This window comes from Hevea brasiliensis, chromosome 8 (genome assembly GCF_030052815.1).
Source record: "Hevea brasiliensis isolate MT/VB/25A 57/8 chromosome 8, ASM3005281v1, whole genome shotgun sequence".
NCBI classification, from domain to species: Eukaryota; Viridiplantae; Streptophyta; class Magnoliopsida; order Malpighiales; family Euphorbiaceae; genus Hevea; species Hevea brasiliensis.
Genome location: NC_079500.1, coordinates 6,418,216 through 6,438,046, shown reverse-complemented (window position 1 = coordinate 6,438,046; position 19,831 = coordinate 6,418,216). Strand labels below are relative to the sequence as shown.

General features: G+C 30.9%; 2 protein-coding genes across 2 annotated transcripts; one reads left to right on the top strand and one right to left on the bottom strand.

Moving 5' to 3' along the window:
- Positions 1 to 1,941: 1,941 nt before the first annotated feature.
- LOC110655255 (ferredoxin-like) lies at positions 1,942 to 7,440 on the bottom strand. Its single transcript, XM_058152025.1, has 2 exons — positions 7,124 to 7,440; positions 1,942 to 2,362 (listed from the first exon to the last, which is right to left on the bottom strand). Exons 1-2 carry the CDS (start codon positions 7,315 to 7,317, stop codon positions 2,113 to 2,115), a joined length of 444 nt encoding a protein of 147 aa, XP_058008008.1. The 5' UTR covers positions 7,318 to 7,440; the 3' UTR covers positions 1,942 to 2,112.
- Positions 7,441 to 18,135: 10,695 nt separating this feature from the next.
- Positions 18,136 to 19,729, top strand: LOC110653883 (serine/threonine-protein kinase-like protein At5g23170). Its single transcript, XM_021809682.2, has one exon. It carries the CDS (start codon positions 18,371 to 18,373, stop codon positions 19,469 to 19,471), a length of 1,101 nt encoding a protein of 366 aa, XP_021665374.2. The 5' UTR covers positions 18,136 to 18,370; the 3' UTR covers positions 19,472 to 19,729.
- The last annotated feature ends 102 nt before the right edge of the window (positions 19,730 to 19,831 follow it).

Genomic DNA, 19,831 nt, shown 5'->3' with positions numbered 1-19,831 from the left:
ATTTTGCGTCTTATCAGCCTGTAACACAGAAATAGTGAAATTGGTGGCCTAATAACTAGCTATTTAGCTATTTCGACGCTTAAGTTAGAGTTATAATTGAAAGATTGCTTTGAGGATGAAAGAGATAATTTAGTAGTGTAAAAATTTTTTATTTATATTTTGTTCTAATCAGTCTTGTGTCTTATTAGCTTGTAACACAGAAAGAAAGTAAGATCGGTGTCCTAATAACTAGCCATTCTGATGCTCAAGTTAAAGTTCTAATTGAAAGATTGCTTTGAGGATGAAAGAAAGAATTCAGTAGTGTAAATGTTTTTCATTTATGTCTTATTCTAATGTTAATAGACTGAAAGCTAAAGAGTCATTGTGGTTAGCTTTGAAAATCTTGATATGCTCGATTACTATTATGAGATTCTCGCCTACAAATTTGCTTAAATTGTTGACTTGTCATAGCAATGCTCGTTGGACGAGCATCCAGTCTTATTATTGCTCGGATGTCTTCGCTCATGCTTATATTTAGTTCAAACTTAGCTAAGCCATATGATTCTCGAAATGGTCACTCATCATGACTTATTATCTATTAAGCTCTTAATCAAACACTTGACTTTTTGATTCGAATTTAAGCAAGTTATATTATTATTGTTAATATATATATATATATATATATATATATATATATATATATATATATATATATATATTTAAAAATTCCTTAGTTCTCACCGCTAACAAAACATTCTATGCCCCATCATTGATTAGATGCACATGTAATTGTTAATCAAGTCATTAAAATTCAAAATTAAACTGATGGCTATAATTTATAGTAATTTAAAAAAAATGATATATAGTTGTATTTTTCTTATGGGATATATAAAGTTATATTAACATAATAATGCTTTCTAGATAAAGTTTTGTGGATACTTTTCTTTTCTTTTTAATGCATTATTATTATTATTATTTTTAACAATGGTTAATTAAAGTAGTTTTTTGTCCACTCATCGTAATTAGGATGGCCAAACTAAAAAACATTAGAGGTGCTCAAATCATTTTAGCTTTCCAGATGATATTTACAATTTGCGTGCACCAGCAGCCAGCCAATTCCAACTGGACCCACTTTCTAAATAAAACTTTATTTTATTATAAACAAATAATCATCTGATAATTAATATAAATATAATTAATTAAATCCAAATAATCACACAAAACCAACCCATATCTTTATCCTGTCTTCTTAATATTCTGTAATCACATTAACTAATCAAGTACGATTATAATCTCTCCTCCATGGGTATAAATGTCATTTCAAGTTATCATTGTAGTGCCTGCTTGGCAATGACAATGTCATTACCACAACAAGAATTAATATTTTGCAACTATGCTCTTTAACATAATCTGCAATAGCAAATCTTTTGATTTAAATGTAGATTTTGTCTTTAAAATATGATAGATTATCTGATACTAGTTTACTAAATAATATGTTTTTAACAAATGAATTAAGTCAAATTAGATAATAACTTTGTAATTAATAATTGATTATTAGATAAATAACTTTATAATTAGATAAACAGAGTTGTGAGATATTCGGTAAACACATTAGGATTAGGGTTTGAGAGTTCTGAATGATTGTATCTTCCTTCTTTTTTTATCATAGTGAAACTTTTTCTCTTATCTTGCTTGTGGACGTAGACCTTACGGTCAAGTCACGTTAAATTCAGTGTTATTTTTCTTCTCTTTTCGATACTGTGTGATTATGCAATTTGTATGTATACCTTAAATTTGCATTTCTGTTATAACAGATAAGAATTGATATATGCATCATTCACAACATTAGCAGAAAAAATCTTGGAAAGTATCACATTCCATGAATGAATTTATAAACTGCAACAAAATGCTTTAAAAAGTGAGTGAGAGAGAGAGAGAGAGAGAGAGAGAAATCAAGAAAGATAGAAAACACGCCCACATATAAAATTTTATTAAGCTACAAGAGTTCCGTTTGTAACGACAAACCTAAACATTACTCGATTAACAAGAAAACATAACAATCTTGTTCTGAAGAACAAACTAAGCCAACCCACAAACCAATAGACTTAGGAAACAAGAAAGAAAGAAATAACATTAAGCGGTATGCTCCTCCTCCTTGTGTGTCTCGATAATAATATCAGACCGAGGAAGAGCAATAGAAGTGAGAACCCAACCAGCATCTATCTGCTCATCGTCAAGGAAGCTCCCAGCAGACTGATCCACAGTTCCTGCAATAATTTTCCCAGCACAAGAAGTGTAAGCACCAACCCTGCATGAGCATGGCAGGTCAACACTAGCTTCCTCAAAAGCTTCAAGAATATGGACATCATCACGACACAGGCAGCTGTTAGCTGCCACTTATTTTGCATTTATTTAGGGCATTTGTTTAGGAATTTTTGTGTACATATCTGTTCTTACATTTTGTTGTATGATTCTGATACAATTTTGGTAGTTTAGCTTGATTAGGAACCTATTTGTTAGCTGTAATTTTTTATATATATCTTTGATTTATGGGGCAATAAAGATCAGAATTCTTATTCCAAAATTTTTTAGTTCTTTTACATGGTATCAGAGCCATGGCTGATAAAAAGAAAAATGAGAGTTCTAGATCAGGAAAGAAAACTTCTAGTTCTTACAAACTGAATTCGAATGATAACCCAGGTAACTTGATTATCCAAGTTCAGTTGAAGGGCAAGAATTACGAAGAATGGGCGCGAGCTATGCGAACTACATTGCGGGCCAAAAAAAAATATGGTTTTATTGATGGATCTGTCAAGCAACCAGCAGATGACTCACTGGAACTCGAAGATTGGTGGACGGTTAACTCTATGCTAGTTTCTTGGGTGTTTAACACCATTGAACCGACGCTTCGCTCGACCATCTCTCACATGGAGAACGTAAAGGATCTGTGGGAGGATATTAAATAGAGGTTCTCGATTGGGAATGGTCCACGAATACAGCAACTGAGATCGAATTTGGAAAATTGTAGACAGGAAGGTCAACCGATCGTGTCCTATTTCAGAAGACTCAAAACGTTATGGGATGAAATAAACAACTATGATCAGATACCAGTGTGTATCTGTACAGGCTGCAAATGTAATCTTACCATTGAATTGGAAAGAAAGCGTGAAGAAGAGAGAGTTCATCAGTTTTTGATGGGCTTGGATGAAGAAGGATACAGAACAGTGCACTCTAATATTTTGAGCACTGAACCCTTGCCCAATTTGAATCGTGCCTATGCTATGGTTGTTCAATAAGAGCGGGTGCGAACTATGACACGAACCTAAGAAGAAAGAGGCAATCCTATGAGTTTTGCAATTCGAGCAGGTAGTCGAAATTCATGGGGGGGTAAAGACAAATCCTCAATTTGTTCTAATTGCAACCGAGAGGGACATGATGCTAAAAGTTATTTCCAGCTGATAGGTTATCCAGAATGGTAGGGTAATAGACCACGTGGAACTTCTGTTGGACGAGGAGGTGGTCAAAAGCGTGGCAATGGAGCAGGACGTAGCAAGGGAAGAGTTGCTCGTGCCAACTCCACACAAGCAACTGGAGTTGATGGTGGGCGTGGAATTGTGACAGATTCAGATTGAAAGGGTCTTAGTGGATTAAATGAAGAACAGTGGGCTACTTTACTGGGCATATTGAATTCTTGTCAGAATGGTGGCAATAAGAGGCTGACAGGTACGCAGTGGATATTTCCTTGGATTATTGACACAGGAGCTTCTCATCATATGACAGGAATGTTGGCATTTTTGAGTGAATTGCGTGATATTGTGCCATGTTCAGTCGGGTTACATAATAGAGAAAAGACCTTGGCGGTGAAAGAAGGAACTGTGTTGCTTGGAGGAGACTTGAAATTGCAACGAGTCCTTTATGTGCCAAATTTGAATTGCAATTTGATCTCTGTATCACAACTACTTAATGATTCAAATTTGGTTATTCAACTCACTAACAAAATTTATACTATACAGGACCTAAATTCGAGGAACTTGATTGGAGCGGGTGAGCAATGCGAGGGGCTGTACTTTCTTAAGGGAGTGACATCGGTACATGCTTGCAAGGTAACTGATGTGGGATCTTTTGAGCTTTGGCATAAGAGAATGGGTCATCCTTCTTATAAGGTGGTAGAGTTAATTCCAGAAGCTGGTAGCATTGGTAGGAAAACTAATAAAACGTGTGAAGTTTGTTTTAGAGCAAAGCAAACAAGAGAGATTTTCTTTTCTAGTGACAATAAAGCTGATGGTTGTTTTGAATTGATACATTGTGATTTGTGGGGACCTTATAGAGTCCCAACTTCTTGTGGAGCAATTTACTTCTTAACAATTATTGATGATTACTCTCATGCTATTTGGATATATTTGCTGAATGGAAAACAAGAAGTAGCTTGTGTTCTTAAGAAATTTATTGTGATGGTTAAACGCCAATTTGAAAAAAATGTGAAAATTGTCAGAAGTGATAACGGAAGTGAATTTATGTGCTTGAAAGAATATTTTGAAAAACAAGGGATGTTGCATCAGACTTCCTGTGTAGGAACACCTCAACAAAATGGCTGAGTGGAAAGAAAATATCGCCATATTCTTAATGTGGCAAGAGCTTTGCGTTTCCAAGCAAATTTACCTATAGAATTTTGGGGAGAATGTGTACTTGCAGCCGGGTATTTGATTAATAGGACTCCATCTATGTTATTAAATGGTAAATCCCCATATGAGATGCTCTTTGGGAAAGTACCTTCTTACAAACACGTTTGGATTTTCGGTTGTTTGTGCTATGCGCATAATCTGAATCGGGATAAAGATAAATTTGGTAGTAGAAGTTGTAGGTGTGTTTTTGTTGGGTATCCATTTGAAAAGAAGGGATGGATATTGTATAATTTGGAAACTAAAGAATACTTTATATTAAGAGACGTGGTATTCGCTGAAACAGAATTTTCATATGCAAATGAGAAAACAATGGGTGATGAACTCATTAAAAATGGAGTTGAGGAGTTGGGTGATGAAGTTGATGGTTTAGAGAACAACTTGGGAAAGGAACACGATGAAAGTGTGGGTAGAGAAAGTGAGGTGAATCCTGAAATGGAAGAATTGATCCATGAAAACAGTGAGGGAGTGGATAGAGGTGAAGTTGTTGAAGAGCAACTAGGTAGGGGGCAAAGGGCCAAGCAACCTAGTGTTCGTTTGAAGGATTATGTGACAAACGCCATCAAAACAAGCCCCTCGATATGCTCACCTTCCCAATCTAATTCCTCAAGTACGTCTTACTTTATAGCACATTATGCGGGTTATGATAAATTCTCTGCACAACACCAATGTTTTTTGGCAGCCATTACTACAGGATATGAATCAAGCTCTTATGCAGAAGCAGTTAAGGATGAACGGTAGAGAGCGGCTATGAGAAAAGAAATACAGGCTTTGGAGGATAATGGTACATGGACAGTTAAAAATCTGCCATTTGGGAAGAAAGCAATAGGAAACAAGTGGGTATACAAAATTAAATACAATTCTGATGGAAGTGTTAAACGATACAAGGCGCGGTTAGTGATATTGGAAAATAATCAAGTTGAAGGCATAGATTATCAGGAGACTTTTGCTCCTACAGCAAAAATGGTTACTGTGCGCACCTTTCTTGCCATTGCGGCTGTAAAGAATTGGGAACTCCATCAGATAGATGTCCAAAATGCTTTCTTACATGGTGATTTGGAGGAAGAGGTTTACATGAAGATGCCACCTGGATTTGCTTCTCAATCACCAGGGAAGGTTTGTAAACTCCGAAAATCTCTATACGGTTTGCGGCAAGCACCTAGATGTTGGTTTGCGAAATTGGCTGCATCTCTGAAAACTTATGGATTTCAGCAATCATATTCAAATTACTCTTTGTTCACTTTTCAAGCTGGGACTGTTCAATTGAATGTGCTTATTTATGTGGATGACCTTATTATCTCCAGCAATGATGTTTCCGCCGTACAAAAATTCAAGAACTATTTGAGTCGTTGCTTTCATATGAAAGACTTGGGGGAGCTGAAATTTTTCTTAGGGATTGAAGTAGCCAGAAACTCGAATGGTATTTTCTTGTGTCAACGTAAATATGCATTGGATGTAATTTCAGAAGTTGGATTACTGGGTTGCAAGCCGGCTAAAACTCCTCTTGAACAAAATTGCAAGCTGGCCCTTACCGAGAGTGATGATGTGGATGACCCTGCTCAGTATAGGCGTCTGGTGGGACGGCTTATTTATCTAACAATAACTCGGCCCGAGTTGTCTTATTGTGTGCATATTCTTGCTCAGTTCATGCAACAACCGAAGAAAGCTCATTGGGAGGCAACTGTTAGAGTTGTGCATTATTTGAAAGGAAATCCAGGTCAGGGTATACTACTGCATGCAAATTGTGATCTCAAATTGTCTGCTTACTGTGATTCTGATTGGGCTAGCTGTCCTTTGACGAGACAGTCTTTGACTGGTTATTTTGTTCTTTTGAGTGAATCCCCTATCTCGTGGAAGACTAAAAAGCAACAGACAGTGTCTCGCTCATCCGCTGAAGCTGAATATCGGTCTATGAGTACTACAAGTTGTGAACTTAAATGGTTGAAAGGATTATTGAATTCTCTTGGTGTGGCGCATACTTAACCTATGAATTTGTATTGTGATAGTTAGGCAGCCCTGCATACAGCTGCTAATCTTGTCTATCATGAACGTACCAAGCATATTGAAGTGGACTATCATTTTATCTGTGATGAGATATTGAATGGTAACATTCGAACAGATTATGTACGTAGTTCAATACAACCTGCGAATATCTTCACCAAGGCGTTGGGAAAAGATCAGTTTGATTTTCTTCTTTGCAAGTTGGGCATTCGAGATCTCCATGCTCCAACTTGAGGGGGGTATTGGAAAGGCAGCTGTTAGCTGCCACTTATTTTGCATTTATTTAGAAATTTTTGTATACATATCTGTTCTTACCTTTTGTTGTATGATTCTGATATAATTTTGGTAGTTTAGCTTGATTAGTAACCTATTTCTTAGCTATAATTTTTTATATATATCTTTGATTTATGGGGCAATAAAAATCAGAATTCTTGTTCCAAAATTTCTTAGTTCTTTTACACAACACTTCCACTTTATCCCCTGGAGTTATGGCCTTCACTTTGTACGCTGCCATTGCCTTAAACCGTCCTCCACGGCTGGATTTCAAGCCGAAAAGAGCCTGTCCAACGTTGGGAAGAGCCCGTAGGCTAGTGGCCGATTGCCGGCGGGTGAAGGAGGTGCTAAACATGGTACTGGAGAGGGTAGCTGTGGAGGCCATTTTCCGTGTAAGAGATGAGAGTTTGTTTCTTGGTTTGGTAAGCTAAAGGATAGGAGGGAGGAGTGCACTTGATAAAAGGGGTTTTTCACCAAGAGGGGGTAATAAGAAAAATAATATACTAAAAAGGGATAAGTTTTAAGTTAATTACTAAAAAATGAGTGAAATTGTACTGAGTTGAAAGTTTTAAGGGTAAGACGCTAATAATAATAGAATTTTGAAATTGAATGCTAATAATAATAGTGTTTTGAGGGTGAACGTTATTATAAATAGCATGCAGATTATTTCACTTAAAAGTTATTAAATAAAATAATTAAAAAAATGGAAAGATATGTGAACGATTAATTATTTTATTTTATATTTTTTTAAATAAAATATAAATATTATTTTATTAAATAATATTATAATAATTAATATTTTAAATTATAATAATTTTATTATAAAAAATAATTTTTTAATTTAAAAATAAATTAAATTTTAATTAAATAAAAAATTAAAATATAAAATGTTGTTAATTTTATTTTAATAATTACTTTAAAAAGTAATAAATTACTAACTATTAAATTAAATTTTAAATTAAATAAAAATTACAATATAAAATATTGTTAATTTTATTTTAATAATTATTTTGAAAAAATATTTAATTATTAAATTTAAGTGTTATTAATTTTATTTTAATAATTATTTTTAAAAAAAATAAATTACTAATTATAATAAACATTATTATTATTTTTTCTGTTGTACTATTAAATATGTTATTCAATTATTATATTTTTTATAAATAAGAAATTTGACAAAAATGATAAAAATATTAAATTTATTGAATAAATTAATAAAATTAAATAGATGAATTAAATTTGACATTTAAATGAAAATATTTGAATAATTTGTAAATTGATGAGTTTAATTATTTTTAATTATACATAATTGTTAAAATTAAAAATAATAAAAAAAATTTATGATTAAATTGATAAAAATGAAAGGCGTTATATTGAGAATAACAATAGGTAAAGTATTTATGAAAATCATCCTATTTAAATTCGAACCTATCATAGGTATTATTTTTCAAATCTATATCCATTTCAAACCTAATTATATATTATCCAAACTTGTTTCATTAGGGTTCAATCAAATCGAGTACCCATAAATATCCAATTTGTTGTCACCCTTAATTAAATTGATAATTGACTTAAATATTTTGTTTTTTTTTATCATTTAGCTTAAAATTAATTAAACATATAGTAAATAAAATTAATATTGACTAAATACACACATTAACCGAGACAAATAGAGTTTTTAAAATTGATTTAGTCATTGAACCGGTAAAAGTAAAAGGTTTAAGATTTAAGATTTAATTTAAGCCGAATCTTGATTTAATTAGTATATTATAAAATAAATATTAATTATTTCATAAAATTAATAATTAGAAAAATTAATAATAATGCTTATTTATAATTAGTAATTTATTATTTTTAAAAAATAATTATTAAATAAAATTAATAACATTTAGATTTAATAATTAATTATTTTTTAAATAATTATTAAAACAAAATTAACAATATTTTATATTGTAACTTTTTATTTTAATTTAAATTTTAATTAAATATTTAGTAATTTATTATTTTTTGAAAGTAATTATTAAACAAAATTAATAACATTTTATATTTTAATTTTTTATTTAATTAAAATTTAATTTAATTTTAAATTAAAAAATAATTTTTTAAAATAAAAATATTATGACCTACCATATTAATTATTACAATATTATTTATTAAAATAATAACATCTAACTTTCTTTCAATATATTTTATTTAATAATTTTTAATTGAAATTATCTACACGCTATTTACAGTAGCGTCTGAGGATAGCGTCTGTCCTCAAAATAGCGTCCAGCTGTAAAACGCAATTATAATTAGCTTTTTGTTATTAAATCTTTAAACTCAGCACAATTTCATCCCTTCCCGGGTAATTAACTTCAACCTAACCCTATGGAATACTATCTGCCACATGTCAATCATTTGTGGCATACATTATGATTTTTTATTATCACCACAGAATTTTTTTTTTCTTGGCATTAGATTTTTTATGGTTTATATTATTAACCATAATCCAATGTTTGTACTTTGAAAAACAATGAGATAAAACCAACTGAACAATTTAAAGTTTTTTAATTTTTCACCATTTTAAGTGTAGATAACATTCACTGGGTGTCTAAACTAGTGGTCTAATCCTCCCTCATGTTCTGAAAATAATTTTCTCCTTTAAGTTATTTATTTTAAAATTGGTTAAATTTTCTCTTTAATTAAGAAAATATTTTTCGTCAACCTATTTTTCTGAATGCTCTAAACACTAAAAAATATGATTTTTCATAAAACAAATGGAGCTTTAAATGTGAGCAAGAAATTTTTTTTTAACGAAATGGATGTATATATAATAATTTTAATAAATTTATTATACACATATGTTCCGCTTTTATATGATAATTTCTTTAATTTGAGAGAAGTTAATTCATTTTAATTAATCTAAAAATATTCTAAAATGTATGTATGCATGCATTTGATTTTACAAATAAAAAATTTGTTCCAAATTACATTTTATTAATGATAAATGATTAAATGATTTTTAGTAATTTTAATGAGGATATTGATTCTCACATTTATTTATGCTATCTTGATGTGGAAGTAATTTAATAAAGATAACACAAATTAATACATTGTAGATTTTTTATTTAAAAAAAAAGTTACATTGATAGATAAAAATAATTAAAAAAATATATTTATACCATTTGACATTTAAAGAGAGATGATAATTATTCAAAGAAATTAAGAAATTTTCAAGTAGTACTTAATTTGAGATAAATATAGGTTTTGTTTTGATTTACCATCTCAAAAATATCTGTTTTATTAACTTATAATTTTCTATTTCTAAATTATTTTTATAAAATAATAATAAAAAAAAATTTAGGTCTCACCTCTAACAAAATATTCTATGCCCCATCATTGATTATATGCACATGTGATTGTTAATTAAGTCATTAGAATTCAAAATTAAACTTGATAGCTATCATTTATATTAATTAAAAAATTGACAGTTGTATTAACATAATAATGGTTTATGAGTACAGTTTTGAGGATAGTTTTCTTTTCTTTTTTCATGTTTTATTATTATTATTATTATTATTATTATTATTATTTAATTAAATATTCATATAAATTAATCCGAGTAATAGATGCCCGATATGTAAAACATGAATCCGATCAAAACCCGACACACGTATTATTTTTTAAATTTGAACTCGTCTCAAATCTGATTATATAATATTTAAATCCATCCTATTAAAATTTGAATCGGATACCCATAAAAATTCGACCCGTTACTATATCTACTTATCATCATCAGGGTGGCATTTTTTTTTAATAGATAAATTCATTACAATAGAAAAGGTCTAGGGCCCGTTAAAGACCAAAGGTTACATATTAAAGACCTAAACCTATAAATCAAATCAAGCTTTAGCTTAAAATCATAAATCAAATGAGCTCAGGCTAGTCAGGCCTGATAACTTAGATACCTTATATCCACAGAAACCTTAGACATATTGGGATCTGAACCGGATTGATCCTAACCCGGCACTCCACTAAGCCAATCTTCCTCAATGCCGCCTCTTTCACCAGGCTGTTTGTTCCTTCCTCAAGACAAATTAGCCACCCAAATAAGCACCAGAAATCCTTATCAATGCTAAAACGGCAACCATGACTGTTGCATTTTGAGCATATTCGAAATAACTCCTTGCCTAGACGCGTCCCAAGTATCTCCCAACAGGGAAAACATAACTAAAACTCCAGTGGCTGCAAATGATCGATACGCAGAGAGGTAAAAAAATGGTCAAACAAGGCCAAACATAACTGAAACTCCAATGGCTACAGATGATCGATAAGCACAGAGGTCAAAAAGGGTGTGGTGTTCTTTGGCGTCCCATTCGCACTTTCTGGGCCAGCCTCCCAAACTGCACTCTACAATCCACCACCATCATTCCTTCTCAAAACAAGCACCACTGAGAAACTATAACCTATAAGCAAACCCACGCAGGAACAAGAAATAGAATCATATAAAATAAGCAGCTCAAGATTAAAGACTAAGAGTTTTAGACATGTAATTCCCCTAAAATCCTCTTCATTAACCCCTAATCTGCATCAGTATAAATCAACTCCGCCCGAAGGAGGAGAGGGAGACCCACTTTTAAAAACAGAGGATGAGTACTCCCCCTCAAGAAACAAGGGAAGCTGCCAGGTCAGTAAGAGAAGAGGTCGAAAGCCTCAGGGACAAAGGAAAGACTAAAGAGAGAGAGAGGAGGTCATCCATTATGGTGGCCAAACAAAAAACTTCTAGAGGTGCCCAAATCATTTTAGCTTGCCTTATATTTCAATCCAAATAATATTTTTACAATTTCCACTGACCCACTTTCTAAATAAAACTTTATTTTATTATAAACAAATAATCATCTAATAATTAATATAAATATAATTAATTAAATCCAAATAACCACACAAAATCAACCCATATCTTTGTCCTATCTTCTTAATATTCTTTAATCACATTAACTAATCAAGTACCTTTATAATCTCTCTTCCATGGGTATAAATGTCATTTCATGTTATCACCGCAGTGCCTGCTAGGCAAGGACAGTGGTCACTGACACAGCAGGAAATTACTGTGCATGCATCACACTATCTTGGGTTGGTATTCTACTACGTGTAAGAACTTGTGCCATTTTTACAAATTTTATAATTAACAAATAACTTTATAATTAGTGATTTGATTATTAAATTTCAATATAATATAATCAAATGTTGAAAACAAGGGTTTTTGGGTTTTTTTTTTGTTTCTTTTAAAAATGATGAGGGTCAAGGAGTGTCAGAAGATTTCAGCAGCCACAAGGACTAGTTCTTGCTTCTTATATGGGGAACTTGTAATTAGTGGTCTGTGTATGTACTGAATTTTGCGACACTTGCTACTCCTACTACCAATACTGCAAAGTTAATTTAGTATGGCCCATCAAATGATTTTCCACCAAATAATAATTTGCCAAATAAAGCGGTTGAGGGGGGAAAAATCGTAGCAGAAGTCCACCCGTGGGTGACGTAAAAACGAATGTTAAAAGTTTGGCCTTTGTTTCTCTCTCTAGAACCAATACTATCCTCAGCTCAACCAAGAAAGCTTATCTGATATAGGGGCAATATGGTACAACTCTATGCCTCTAGATCATATATTTTTACCTATAATAAAAGACTGCAACTGTACAGTCGTTCTTTGCCCTTGTTCTCTACTTGAACAGTATTTTCCAGGACTAAAATATTCAGGTTTCAGGAAACAATTAGTCCTGTGTACTTGTGCGCACGAAAGCCTGGCTAGCTGACAAGTAACGTGATTTTTTGATTCAACAAGCACAGTCAAGATTGATGTTGCAAAACATGGAGGAAAACAATCTCTGAAAACCCTTTTGAAGTTGATCTTTAATTAGGGTCTATGAAGAAAAGGGTGACTAGGGATTTGGGAAGGCGAAGATTGAAGAATGGTGTTTGATTGATTTTGATGGTGAATAACATTGAAAATAGGGGTTTTGAAAGTCCAGGGGCAGCAAGCAAGCTGCTATATACTAGAAAGCTCTGGTAAGCATCAAATAGAGGTATCAAATGCAGTGGCACAGCTCATCCCATCCCAACCCCACACTGTTTTTCTTTCTTTTCCTTTAATTTTTTATATTTTTTCTTTACACTCTGTTTGAAAAATTTTTTAGAGAGAGAAAAATAAAGAATGAAAAATAAAAAAATATATATATTTTTTTTATTTTCTTTGCTTTGTTTGGATAAAAATAGAGAAAAATAAAGAGAGAAAATAAAAATATGATAAATTTATAATTTTATCTCATATATTAAAAAAAAAACTTTAAAAAATGATAATATGATAATTTTGATGTATAATTCTACACTTTTATTATTTTCTCACTAATTTAAAGAGAAAGATAAAATAACAAAAGGAAAATAATGATTATTTTTCCGCTCTCATTATTTTTCCTTCATTTTTAAATAAAAAAAAGTATTAATCCTAATTTATTTTTTTTATTTATTTTCTTTCCTCCCCTTTTCTCGATATCCAAACAAGGTTGTTGTTTCAAGTCTGCATGGATTTGTACACCTCTTCTCTTTTATAGTACAACAACATCATAACAAATTTTATCATCGTGAGTGTATTTATTATACATATAAATTATATAAATTTTCATTATGAGAAAATATATTAGACCTAACTTTACTTTAAAAATTAAGGTTTGTCTAAATCTTATACGTAGTTTAAAATTTAAAACCGACATAATATATCCTTTCTTGTTCAAGTATAAATATTTAAAATATAAAATTTACAGGAAAACAAATTTATTATGCACATACCATTTATCTATAGTTTCTTTAATTTGAGAAGTTAAGTCATTTTAATTAATCCAAAAATATTCTAAAATGTATGTATGCATTAATTTGATTTATTAAATGAAGATTTTGTCCCAAATTCATATCACTTTACATTTTATTATTGATAAACGATTAAATGATTTTTAGTGATTTTAATGCGGATATTGATTGTGACATTTATTTGTGCCATCTTAATGAGGAAGTAATTTAATAAAAATCACACAAATTAATACATTATAGATTTTTCATTTAAAAAAAAACTTACAGTGATAGATAAAATAATTAAAAAAACATATATTTATGCCACTTGGCATTTAAAGAGAGATAAGAATTATTCAAAGAGATCAACATGTTTTTAAATAATAGTTAATTTGAGATAAATCTAGGTTTTGTTTTGATTGCCATCACAAAAATATTTTATTTTATTAACTTATATTTTTTAATTTAATATTGCCGTGAATTTTCTTTAACCAGTTTTAATGCCTTATCAACTTGTAACACAAAGAGAGAGTGAGATCGATGGCTTATTGGCCAGTTATTCCATCATTCAAGTTATAATTCTGATTGACAAATTGCTTTGAGAATGCAAAAAAAGATTTCTGTAATGTATACTTTATTTATGCCATGTTATGATATTTATAGATTGAAGGTTAAAGAATCAATTGTAATTAACTTTGAGAATCTCAACATACTTGGTTGTTGTCCTGAGATTCTCATCTACAAATCTACTTATATCATTGACTCGTTATAGTGACGCTTAGTTGGTTGTTGCTCAAGCATGTTGGACGAGCATCTAGTTTTACTATCGCTAAGATGTCTCCACTTATGCTTATGCTTGGTTTGGATTTAGCCAAGCCATATAATTCTCAGACTCGTTATCCATCATGACTTATTTTCTATTGATCTCTTTACCAAACGCTTGATCTCTGATTGCCATATTAGTTTTTTGATTGAATGCTAAATGCTGGACTTTTTGACTTAATTTTCATTATTGTTAAAATATTTTTTTAAAAAATAATAAAAAAAAATCGTTAGTTTTAACCTCTAACAAAATAATCTATGCCCCATCATTGATTAGATGCACATGTAATTGTTAATTAAGTCATTAAAATTCAAAATTAAACTTGATGGCTATATATAAATTATATTAATTAAAAAAATGAGATATAGTTGTATCTTTCCTATTGGATATTATATTAACATAATAATGCTTTCTAGATAAAGTTTTGTGGATGCTTTTCTTTGCTTTTTCATGTTTTATTATTATTATTTTTAACAATGGTTAATTAAAGTAGTTTTTTGTCCACTCATATCATTAGGGTGGCCAAACTGAAAAAACATTAGAGGTGCTCAAATCATTTTATCATCCCAAATAATATTTATAATTTCCACACGCTAGCAGCCAGCCAATTCCAACTGGACCCACTTTCTAAATAAAACTTTATTTTATTATAAACAAATAATCATCTAATAATTAATATAAATATAATTAATTAAATCCAAATAACCACACTAAACCAACCCATATCTTTATCGGGTCTTCTTACACTATATTTGAATAAATTTTGAAAGAGGAAGAAAAATAAAAGAAAAAAAAAGTATTTTTTATTTTTCTTTTTTATGTTTGAATGTTTAAAAAATAAAAAAATAAAATAAAATTAACACAAAAAATAAAAGATAGATAGAACAAATTTAATTTTTTTTATTTCTTATTTTATCTTCAATTTAAAGAAAAAATATCTAGAAAAAAAAATATTTTCCTTCCCTCCCTTATTTTCTCTCTCTTATCCAAATGAAAGAAGATATTTTTTAAAATTATTTTTCTCTTGTTGTTTTCTATCCTCGTCCTTTTCACTTATCCAACCATGGTGTTAATATTTCTTTAATCACATTAACTAATCGAGTACCATTATAATCTCTCTCCCATGGGTATAAATGTCACTTCAAGTTATCACTGCAGTGCCTGCTAGGCAATGACAGTGTCACAACCATAGCAAGAATTAACACTCTGCAACTATGTTCTTCAACACATCTTGCAAAATATGATAGATTATTTAACACTTATTTAATGGGTAATATATTTTTAGCGAAAGAATTAAGTCAAAGTTAGATAAATAACTTTGTGATTAGTGATTGATTTTTAAATTTCAATATAATATAATATTTTTTTTTTTAAGAAAGAGTTTTTGGGTTTTCTTTTTTATCACATTTAAAAATGGAGGTCAAGGACTGTCAGAAAATTTCAGCAGCCACATGGATTACTTCCTTTATGGGGAGTTTGTAATTGGTGGTATGTGTACTAAATTTTGAGACACTTACTGATACTGATACTGCAAAGTTTATTTTAGCATGGCCCATCAAATGATTTTCCAGTGCTGCTGATCCTCATCTCTTTCTGTTCCCTTTACTTTCCTCTTTTGACCCTTACCTTTGACTTATTTGCACTCAAAAGTAAATGGCTAAGATAAAATGTAAGTTTCTCATAAAAAGCTGCAACTTCATTCAAAGGTCAAAAAAAATAAAGAAGAAGGCTGCAACAGTCACTGCTTCTTCTCTGCTGTCTTTGTTTCTCAGTCCCAGTAAGTAAGTGAAAATTTATGGAAGAATGACTTTGCACATCTACCCTTATAATTTGGAAGATTTGTACTTTGCCCTCAATAGTGAGGATTCAGGAAAAGTACTTCAATCACAATCAAGTTTGATAGGATTTTAATTGTGAATTAATTATTAAAATAATCTAAAAAAATATTTTTTTAATTTCACATTATATCATTAATTTAATATTGTAATGAAACAATGAAGAATATTTTTTTATGCAAAATATTTTAATTAATTATTTAGTAGCGGTTAATAAATTTAATATGATCCTATCTTAAATTAAAATAATTTATAATTTTTTATATCTAAATTTAATTCGAATTGATTTTTAAATTTAAGGATTAACTCAACAATATATGGCTAATAATTAACTCCATCAATTAGATTTTTATGGGACTAATTTTATTTTAACTTGAAATTTAAATATTAAAATTAATATTTAAAATGGTTCAACCCAAAATGAAATATATTTTATAAATATTAAAATTAATATTTTAAAATGGCTCAACCCATAAAGAGTTGGGCTGAGGCCGGTGATGAAGCCCAGAACCGTCGTCCTAATAAAAATGAACGACTGGGGATATTATTAACTGTGACTGTTATAGTGGGTACTTTTTGGCGGGAACTGAAGCATTATCGTCTGAAACTGAACACGGAAAGCTGTCATGCCCACCCGATTTATGGTGAAACAAGTTGAGTGACGTCATGATTACACGGATTTAGCAGGAATTTTACCTCGCGTGCACTTGGCTTCCGCTCTCTATTCAGTAATTTCATTTTTTTTGGTGCGGTAAAATTTACTATATAATTACTTAGTATTATAAGTAGTTTATGGATTGTTTGTGATATGACTTATTGAATAGAGCTTCTGCTGATTAAAGTAATCTATAAAAGGAAATAATCATGAATTGAAAGCAATATGAGCCCAATCATAAACCCAATGGAAAGAAATTGAGTTCCCAGATATTTTTTTTTCTTGGAGAAAGGCTAGGCTTGGGCTTAACTTCTGACAGACTGTTGATGGGTGAGGCTGGTTTAATCATTGACTAGCCCAAACCAATTCCATCGTCATTTCAAAATTTTTTACCAAGAAGTTGAAGTTATTGGATTGTAAAAGAATAAAGGAACATTAATATTATATATATATATATATATATATATAGTCAATTTAAAATTTATATGAGAATTGAGATTACTAGTTTTGTCTACTTTGAGATATGTAAAGATAATAATTTTTGAAATGAATGATATAAAAAGCTAAATAAGAAGTTAGATAAAACAAAATTATATTCTGCCCATAGAAGAAAAGTGAAAACAAAAATATAAATTGAAAAAAAAAACATGTGATTTGAGATTATAGGATAGAAAATTATTATATTATTTTTTATATTTAATTTATAAATTTAAAAAAATAAATAATTAATTTTTGATACTATTTAATGATAACAAGTAATTTTGATAATTTAATTTAAATCATAATAAACAAATTATAAATTATTATATATTAATAAAAATTTAGGAGCCAATTGAAAAAAAAATTAGTACATATACTGAGCTCAAATGTCATTGGGAAACTATGCGACTAATCAACCATATTAATAAGTAAAATAATAATTATAATAAATAAATAAATAAATATTTAATTAATAATATTTATAAATAATAATGATGATGAAAAAATGTGGTGGAGGAACCAACAACAGCTCAGTCCTGCTCTTATCCCTCGTCAGAAGGCATTTTCTTATAACTAAGACGGCATTTGTGCTTTTCCTTTCTTCAATAATTCTCCGCCAAAGCTGCTTTATTCTCTGCACACTTTGCTTTGTTTTTCTTTTCCATTATTTCCAAGCCCAAGAAAATTAATCCACTTTCCCTTCATACAAACGCCCATAACCAACCCATCCATTCCTCTCTTTCTTTCACAACCACACTACCCCACTAGGATTCTCTCTTCCTAACCGATAACAAGAAAAGAACAACCAGAAGAAAAGATCGACATGGCAGAGTTTGACTATCAAGATCTTGTAAAGGCCACTGAAGGATTCTCTCCATCAAGACTCATAGGTAAAGGAAGCCATGGATCAGTCTACAAAGGAATACTTCTCCAAGAAAATAAAGTTCTTGCAATCAAGAAATCATCTATTGGTATCGATCATGTCTCTAATGACAACTCCAAGAAGCTCGATAACGAAATATTTATATTATCATCTCTACGTGATCAAAGTCCTTACATCATCAATTTTCTTGGAACAAGTCATGACTCAGCTGCAGCTGCTAGTGAGGAGAAGATCATCAGCAGAAAGCTTCTGGTCATGGAGTTCATGCCCAATGGTTCTCTTCATGAAATGTTGCATGTAGCCCAAACTCCGCCTTCTTGGCCTAAACGTGTAGAGATCGCTCTCCAAATCGCTAGGGCAGTCCAATCCCTTCATGAAAGCAAGCCTTTGGTTATCCATAGGGACATCAAGTCGGCTAATGTTTTGTTCGACTCAAATTGGAATGCTAAGTTAGCAGATTACGGACTCGCCGTGTCACGAATCGACTCATCGACTCACCATGAGAGTCAACCCGCTGGCACCATAGGATACATAGATCCTTGTTACACTACCCCTAGCAAACTAAGTACTAAAAATGATGTATTTAGTTATGGGGTAGTGTTATTAGAAATAATAAGCGGCAGAAAAGCCATAGATGTTTCAAAGGCACCAGCTTCAATCGTAGAATGGGCAATACCACTAATTCAAAAGCGTGGAGTACCCGTTAAAGAAATTTGCGATCCAAGAATTGGGTTGCCACCATACATAGAGGGCACGATAAGGAACTTGCTGAATGTGGCTGCACGTTGTGTGTCTTATAAGGAAGAAAATCGCCCATCAATTGGTGAAATTGTTAGGGGAATGGATAGTTATTGCTTTGTTGAAAGAGTAAACACAGTACGCAGCCCCAGCAGCTGGACAAGCCTTATAAGGAGTTTGATTCTGATTAGAAGGCAAAGAAGATTGGCCAAGAAATGGCAGGGAAAATGTGAAAATTATAGTGATATTTCAAAAGGGAAGCTTTTGTTAAGGGAGATTTTGGCTGATATCACACTGAAATGAGTTAGAGATCATAAAGAACCGAGTCACTGAACTCGGCTGGGTCATATGATGAATGAGGAGATGAAGCTGAAGAGCATTCAGTCCAAACAGAAGACTCCCAAATGTTGGTGGCTGAGGAATATAACAAAGATTGGTTTGACGGCCCGTCATTCTATTATGATGTTACAGCTCTGCTTTAATTTGTGCTGTCTTTTGCTTTGTGATCATATTATCCGTATAGGATATTCTATATATAATTAAAATAATTTTTTTTATTAATTTTTCTTTCTTTACTTTATTCATTTTCCATATAGGTCATTGGAGCCAATTGTCTAATTTCAAACAACTTATCCTGAATTTCTATGAGAAATTTACAGTTTG